This window comes from Lepisma saccharinum, chromosome 30 (assembly GCF_977018435.1).
Source record: "Lepisma saccharinum chromosome 30, izLepSacc3.1, whole genome shotgun sequence".
NCBI lineage: Eukaryota > Metazoa > Arthropoda > Insecta > Zygentoma > Lepismatidae > Lepisma > Lepisma saccharinum.
This window is the reverse complement of record NC_139258.1, coordinates 24,311,408-24,319,348: the sequence shown is the minus strand read 5'-3', so window position 1 is coordinate 24,319,348 and position 7,941 is coordinate 24,311,408. Positions and strand designations below refer to the sequence as shown.

General features: G+C 38.8%; 1 protein-coding gene across 1 annotated transcript; it reads right to left on the bottom strand.

Moving 5' to 3' along the window:
• Positions 1-351: 351 nt before the first annotated feature.
• On the bottom strand, positions 352-7,346 carry LOC145981912 (protein CFDP2-like). The gene is made up of 2 exons (XM_083115408.1): positions 6,369-7,346; positions 352-438 (listed from the first exon to the last, which is right to left on the bottom strand). Exons 1-2 carry the CDS (start codon positions 7,344-7,346, stop codon positions 352-354), a joined length of 1,065 nt encoding a protein of 354 aa, XP_082971534.1.
• Positions 7,347-7,941: the final 595 nt, after the last annotated feature.

Here is a 7,941-nt window from a genome sequence, read left to right as displayed (position 1 = left end):
AAGTATTCTAAGTACGTGCAAATTAGTTCTAAGTACATGCAAATTAATTAAAACCCGTGCAAATTAGTTATAAGTACGTGCAAATTAATTAACAACCGTGCACTAATTGCCACTGGCGTACATCTCTACTACTTTCTTTCCCAACCACACCTTGCATTCTTCAACAGGAAATATGCTAATCTATTTTCCCCGCTCCATAATCAGACTGACAGAGACTTTACTGCAAATCAGGACTCACCCATCAATCGCTTTTCACCGATTTAAGGGGCCATCACTTACGTCAATTTCTACCACAAGAAAAACTAGGACATCCAAAATCCGCCCTTCCCAGATGAAAGAACTCCATCGCCGTCAGAGATGGGAAGACGATGACTTAGAAATAGAGTCCCATGCTAGTTCTTCGACCCTTACCGACCTAGAGGAAGTTACATCCCAACCCTAAGGAATTAATGCATACTCTCATAATAAGAATAACTCTCATTCCAATCATTTCCAACGCAAGCCATTTTTGCAACCGAGCACGCGGCGTGACAATCCCCAACCCCACATTAACGAACAACCTGCCGATCACATCGAGGTGTATCAAGCTCTACTTGACATGATTCCCAGCATGTGGGACACGGTAAGACACATACGGGATAACACCCAACGAATTCGACTCATACAGCATATCCAATTTTTGACAGACAAACTTTTGACATTACTCGAAGATACGGCCTAAGGTGAAATCAGACATGAGTACCATATTACAATGGAATGTGAATAGTTTATCCGCTCTTAAACTAGAACTATTAGATGTAATTGCTGAATACCACCCGCTTATTCTCTGCTTGCAGGAAGTTAAAGGTACGAAGCACGAGAATTATAGACTCGCCCATTATCACTTTTACGGCAACCCTAAGCATCAGCGTGGTACTGTCATATATGTTCATGAAACCATTCCTCATACAGTAATCCAAATTCCACACACCCTCTTCCTCGTCCAGACCTTCCGCCTAGAGTTAGTGGCCATCCGAGACAAATTAAATGACAGCTATATGGTCATCATGTCCTTATATATTCCCTCATCTAACAACTCCCAAAGAATACAATCTCACGAATTACAAGAAATTCTCTCCCTTGATCCGGGTCCCTATATCATTGTCGGTGACTTTAATGGCCATCATCCCTCCTGGGGACATCTTTATGCGGACCCGTTGGGAAGAAAATTAGATGCATGGATTACAAACAATTGGTTCATCCTTTTTAACGATGGCAGCCCTACCCGTTAAATGGTAATCGACCTTCCTGCCAGTGGAGAAGCGTGACATTTTTACGTAGTCATCGCAAGACTTGCCAAACGTCAGGGTCAATCTTTCAACCGTGGAGGGGGAGGGGGAATTTCTACATTGATAATGATGTTAACAGTGTTCGTACAGACGTGTGAAGTAGAGATGGCCAAATTCATTTTCTTCTACGTTGTATATGATCGTAAAATAAGGAAGACTAAACTTTCTTAAATTCTACCCGAAAAATTGAAAAATTGTTAAACGTCTCTCTCCGAAATCCGGGTAGTAAAATTTCCGAATCGAGATTTTAAATTTTCCGGAATCCAGAAATAGTGCAGGTGGCCGGGTTCACAAACCGAAAGTGAGGCTCGGTGAGGCTCGCCTTAATGGTTTGCTCTTGTAAGGCATAAGCCTTATTTTCTCGCAGTGTTGCCAACACCTTACTCGAAAAAATCACCAAGGTTTTTTTTTGGTCTAACCTAACCTAAAGCAAGGAGCTGGCAACCTTGCTTGAGGCTTGCCTTACAGTGCATAAAGCAATTTTTGCCAACCTACTGGTACTTTTGCCATAGCTTTTTACAAAAAAGAGAGAGGAGAGAGAGAGAGAGAGGGGGAAGAGTTAAACAGCCGACAGCGCTGCCAACACCTACCTACAGCTTTTTTTTTCTTGGTCTAACCTAACCTAAAGCAAGGAGCTGGCAACCTTGCTTGAGGCTTGCCTTACAGTGCATAAAGCAATTTTTGCCAACCTACTGGTACTTTTGCCATAGCTTTTTACAAAAAAGAGAGAGGAGAGAGAGAGGGGGAATTAAACAACCGACAGCGCTGCCAACACCTACCTACAGCTTTTTTTTTCTTCCTACTTAGCAAAAGCTACTATTTTTTTTTGAGGCTTAGCCAATTTATATACTGGCGTAACATACACACACTGGGCAAGGAGAGCCGACAACAAACACGCACTGCCGTAAAAGAGAGAGAGATGGGTGGATGGCAACACAGTATGTGTGTGCGTGTGTGTGTATAATATGTAGCATTATTAACTAGAGTGTGTTGGCAACCCACTTACAACTAAAAAAAAAATAGAGATGCCAACGTTGCTGTAAGATGAAGAGAGAGAGATTTATAGCTGGCAACAGTGGTGTACGATGTCCTCCCTCTTCTGTGCAATATGACATTATGATGTTACTGTAGTTTTTGACGAGGATTACGAGTTAACTAAAAAAACCTGCAACTAGAGAGAGTTGCCAGCACACACACGCTGTTGTAAGAGAGATGGATGACTGGGGGGCAGCATTTCTGGCTATTCACAGTGGCGGATGTACTTCCTGTTTTTTCAAAAGCTAACAATAATGATGGAATTTCATGCTGACGCATTTATTTCGTTCAAAAATTCGCGTTCAGCACAGATGATGCTATGTAATTTTCACATCAGCTCAGCCAACTGTTGAGAAATAATGACGTCAGGTAACAGCATTGGTGGGGGTGACGTGATGAATTTACGAAAGTAGGAAAATGATATTGCTAAAAATTGAAGTATAGAACTATTTTCTAGAGCGGATTTCTACTAGTCCACGTTGTTAACCTACATATTACTCCTCGACTAATAAAACTAGAAGCTCGAGGGCATCAGGTCCTATTTTTATTGTGAGCTGCAAGGAGAACATTGTGATTGTGATTGAAATTAACTAGCGTGAGTAAATTCGTTTGTTAGCTTGCATGAGTTGGCTTTGTGTTATATAAATAGGTAGTGTTGCTTCTGTGAGTTGATTCTGTAATAGCCAAACAGATGTAAAGGAATTGTAGATAAAAGGTAAAACTCTCTACAAAATCCAAACAATCCTTAAGCATATTGTGGAAGGAATATATACTCGCAAAGCACGCAAAAAGAGAGAGAGAAAGTATACAAGTTTTGAGTGTGTTACATGTATCTCTCTCCTTTTTTTCTTGCTTTTTTTATATATATATATATTTATTACATATTACTATATACATCAAGCATATGCAAAATAGCAATATGCGGGGTGTAAGAGGGCGACTTTCTGGTAAGGCGCCCAACAGTTAACCTCACTTCCACGTAGTACACCCTGGACTGTAGAGTAACGAGGCTCTGGCGTCTGGCAGACGAGTATAATTTTGCGTGTGTTAGCCTGTTTTTTTTGTGCGTTTGATATTTAGTGGAGGTACATAGTGTTTCGAATTTTATTATTATTTAGTTTTATACACAGAAAAGATATTAAACATAAAATTAAATAAAATATATCTAATTATGTTTTTTTTATCACAACAAGCATTCATAAAAAATAGCAATAATGTGGTTTAAAGTTTTTTAACGTAATTGCTACGTAAACAAAATGGCCGACTTGCAATGAGTGTGTCAAAGTTTTTTTAAGCCTAATTGCTACGTAAACAAAATGGCCGACTTGCAATAACTGTGTCAAATATGAATAGATTGAGAGATGGAAAGAGAAGTTAAATATGCTTAAATAAAGTGCTCCTCTGTGCATAGCACCATACCATAAAAGCATATAGGAAGACTGCCATGTTTATGCATGAAACTTAAATATACATATAAAATTAAAATATTTGGTGCTGACCACATCACACATTGCTGACTTTGCATTGTACTTTCCTATATTCACATATGCACAGTAAGGCTAATCGGGACTAGGCCTACAGTTTTTTTAAAGTAGGATCCGAACCACTATGTACTTTTATCGGGTTCGAACCTAGGACCTCTTGATTACAAGGCAACAACACAACCACCGCACTTTCGAGCCCTAGTGAATATGTAGGAAAAAACAACGGTATATACATAATCCAAAGTTGCGTGGTTCTAGGCCCCATAGGAACCAAGAAAATCAATGTCTTGGAAAAACATCTTAAGATATTTGTCTTAATCTTTAAGAAAGTCGACTTCCGGTCTGTCAAGATGTTACTTCCGGTCTGTCAAGAAAATTTTCTTAAGATATTTGTCTTAAGATGTTTTCCAAGATATTGATTTTCTTGTCTCCTAATTGACCTAGGATGATGATTTTAGGTTTGTTGGATAGGATTTGACGAAAACTATACTTCTTCTTCTTCTCTTCCATTCCCTTATGCCGTTAAGCGTCGGGTACCTCGTTCTGTCCATCTCATCCACTCCGTCCGGTCTCGACTCATTCTTCTCATTTCGTTCTTAGTTTTTCCATATTTTAATCCTATCTTTTCTATTCTATCTTCCCATGTATTTCTTGGCCTGCCTCTTCCTACTCTACCCTCAACCCTCATCTCCATCACTTGCTTGGCTTTCCTATCTTCATTCATTCTATTTACATGTCCATACCACTTCAGCTGGCGTTCCTCTACTACGTCAGTCATTGTCTTCTTTTGTTTTACCTCTTCTCTTATTCTTTCATTTCTTATTCTGTCTCTTCGAGTTTTCCCCACTGTTCTTCTAAGATATTTCATCTCTATTGCTTGAAATTTACTTAGATGTTTGTCTTGGAGTGCTAAGCTTTCTGTGCCATAGCCCATGATGGGAACTACAATTGAGTTGTAGAGTTGCATTTTTGTTTTTATACTGATCTCTCTTTTTCCCACCAAAGTATTACTCATTTGATAATATGCTGATGCTGCCTTCTTTGTCCTATTCATTATCTCTTGATCAATTTTCCCACTGCTACTTATGATAGTTCCTAAGTATTCATATGTTTCTACTTTCTCTAGTTGTTTCCCTTCGCATATTATATTCAGGGCTTCATTTTCCTTGTCCTCTTTAGTCACCCGCATGATCTTACTCTTTTCTATATTAATCTTCATGCCTTTCCTTTTAAGTTCTTCATACCATTCTTCCACTGCTTGCTGAAGTCTCTCAGGTGTATCTGATATCAGTACGATATCATCAGCATATAATAGTGCTTGGATATATACTGGCCTTAATCTCCACATACCTATTTTCGTTCTGTGTGTTCGTCGTTTGCATATTTTAGCAATTTCGTCTAAAAAGACGTTAAATAGGATTGGACTGAGGCTATCTCCTTGTTTTATGCCTTTCTCAATGTCAAATTCACCTGAGTATTCGCCATCTACTCTAATTATTCCTACAGGATTATTATATACAATTTTTATTGCATTCAATAATCTTACTGGTACTTTCTTTGCCTCCAATGCTTCCCATACATATTGCCTAGGGACTGAATCAAAAGCAGCTTTTAGGTCTATAAAAGCTAGATATGTGTCCTTGTTCTTGGCAATTCTTTTTTCCATAATCGTTCTTATAGTATATATATGATCTTGTGTTTGCCTTTTAGGGCGGAATGCTGCCTGCTCCTCCTCCATATCTTCCTCCACCACTTTTCTGAGACGTCTTTCTAGTATCCTTGTGTATAATTTATAAGCGACTGATGAGAGGCATATTGCTCTGTAGTTATTACAGTCATAGCTACTGCCCTTCTTATGTAGTGGGATAATGATATTTTTCCTCCATTCATTTGGTATTTTGTTTTCCTTCCATATTCTTTGAAACATCTTGGTTAAATTCTTAACTACTACCATACCTCCATATTTTATTAATTCTGGATTTATTCCATCTGATCCTACTGCTTTTCCTGTATTAATCAGTTCTATTGCTATTTGTACTTCATCTTCCTTTATTTCCCCTTCTATATCTGAGTCTTGTACCTCCATGTATGGTCCATATATCACCCCTACCTCCTCTGGGTTATTATTTTCTTTCTGGAATTTTTCACCATAGTGTTTCCGCCATACATCCAACACATCCTTTTTTTCTGTGATCAATTTATCTCCATTTTTAATGGTTCTTATTGTTTTTCCATATTTTCCTCTCAAGTTATTTACAACTTTCCAAAATTGCCTTGTATTCTTTTCTCTAGCTTTTTCTTCAACCATATTTCCAAATTTTTCCCAGGATGTTATTTTAGCTTCCTTCACTATTTCCTTGACTTCATTTCTTTTTTCAATGTATTTCCTTCTATGTTCTTCTGTCTGAGACATAATATATTTTTTCCATGCTTCCTTTTTGTTTTTTACTTTTTGTTTCACTTCTTCATTCCACCAAGATGTTTTCTTTTTTCTTGTATCTACTATTTTCTTTCCGCATACTTCTTCTGCAGATTTTATGAGTGCCTTTTTAATTCTCTTCCATATTTCTTCTATCTCTAGTTGTTCTACATCTGGTCCTTCTGTCAGTCTGGCTGTTACCTGTTCTTTATACTCTTCCTTCTTCTCTTTTTTCTGTAGCTCATTTATCTTAATTGTTTGGTATTTTTTCATTCTGGGCTTTGGTGGTCTCGTGAAGCGTGTGTCCACTATTAATAATCTATGGTCTGTACCCAGTTCAGCACCTCTTATAACTTTAACATCCATTATGTTTCTCCTAATACTACTGGTATATATTATGTAGTCTATTATGCTTTTAGCATTTCTTCCTTCAGCCTGGAAGGTTATTTTATGTACTTCCTTATGTGGGAAGAAGGAGTTTCCAAGAAGCAACTGATTTTCTACACAAAACTCCAGTAATCTTTTGCCATTCTCATTCAATGTCTTTTCTCCCCCGTAGCTTCCCATACTACCATGGGCTACCTTCTTATCTTTACCTGTTCTTGCATTTAAGTCTCCCACTATCATTACATACCGTCCCTCCATTACTTCTTTATCTACTGTCCTCTGGAGTTGTACATAAAATTCTTCCTTATCAAGCACAGATGCATCTTCTGTTGGTGCATATACTTGGATATATGATATTTTATATTCTATATCAAATTTAACTACAATTATTCTTGAGTTAACTGGTTCCCAGCCACTGACCTTTGTTTCATATTCCTGACTTGTTACAATTCCTACCCCTTCTTTTGCTCTTCTTCCCTGTCCAACACCTGAATATCTCAAGGTATATCCCTCCTCAAGCCTTTGTATGCCATTTCCTTTCTTTCTTACTTCACTAATTCCCATTACGTCTATCTTACGTATCTTCATTTCCTGTACTAATACAACTTCTTTTCCTAATATAGTTTTAATGTTCCATGTTCCCATTCTCGTTTTCCTTTTCCAGTCCGGTCGTTGCTGTGTTGATCTGTCCATTCCGAGGCTCCTGTTTTTTCTCTGAATCCGTTAATACCCTTGCGTGGGGGATTGGCCCAACGCAGGGTGGATTTATTTAGGGTTTACTCCCCTAGGGCAGTTGGCTTTACCATGCCTTTTGAGTCTGCCCCACCCTTGGTTTTCTGTCAGGATATCCTTCCCTTAGCCTTTGGGGATCCCTCCCCTCCCTGCAAGGCAGCAGGGGCAGTGCTTATTTAATGGCGGCACTTCCTCGCCATGTCACAGTGCTGTCAATGGGCTTTTCTGGGTTTTAATGAGGATGGTCCTGCCACAAACCAAACCCCCAGACCCTGTTACTACTGCCGCCTCGGTCCGGGACTGCTTATTTGGCATTGCCTTATTCGCAGCTAACCACCATATCTGATGGCCGTTCGCTATCCGCCACCTGCGACCCGCCCGGTTGCTGAGGCTCGCCCCTCCCATAGGAGGCCGGGCGAAAACTATACGACTAGCAAATAAAATTGATTCCACCCCCTCAAGTTTCGAAAATATAGACAATTTTTTTATTTTTTGAGAAACTTGATTTGCTGGCTTAGTTTTTACCCTATTTCGAAAATTTTAATGACATTTGATA

Bases quoted from the DNA above. Each gene is read 5' to 3' on its own strand.
- LOC145981912 (XM_083115408.1), bottom strand. From the start codon at position 7,346: ATGGACAGATCAACACAGCAACGACCGGACTGGAAAAGGAAAACGAGA. The intron at 439-6,368 runs GTATGCGGAAAG...TTAATTCCTTAG, and splicing joins TCATAAAATCTGCAGAAGAA to GGTTGGGATGTAACTTCCTC.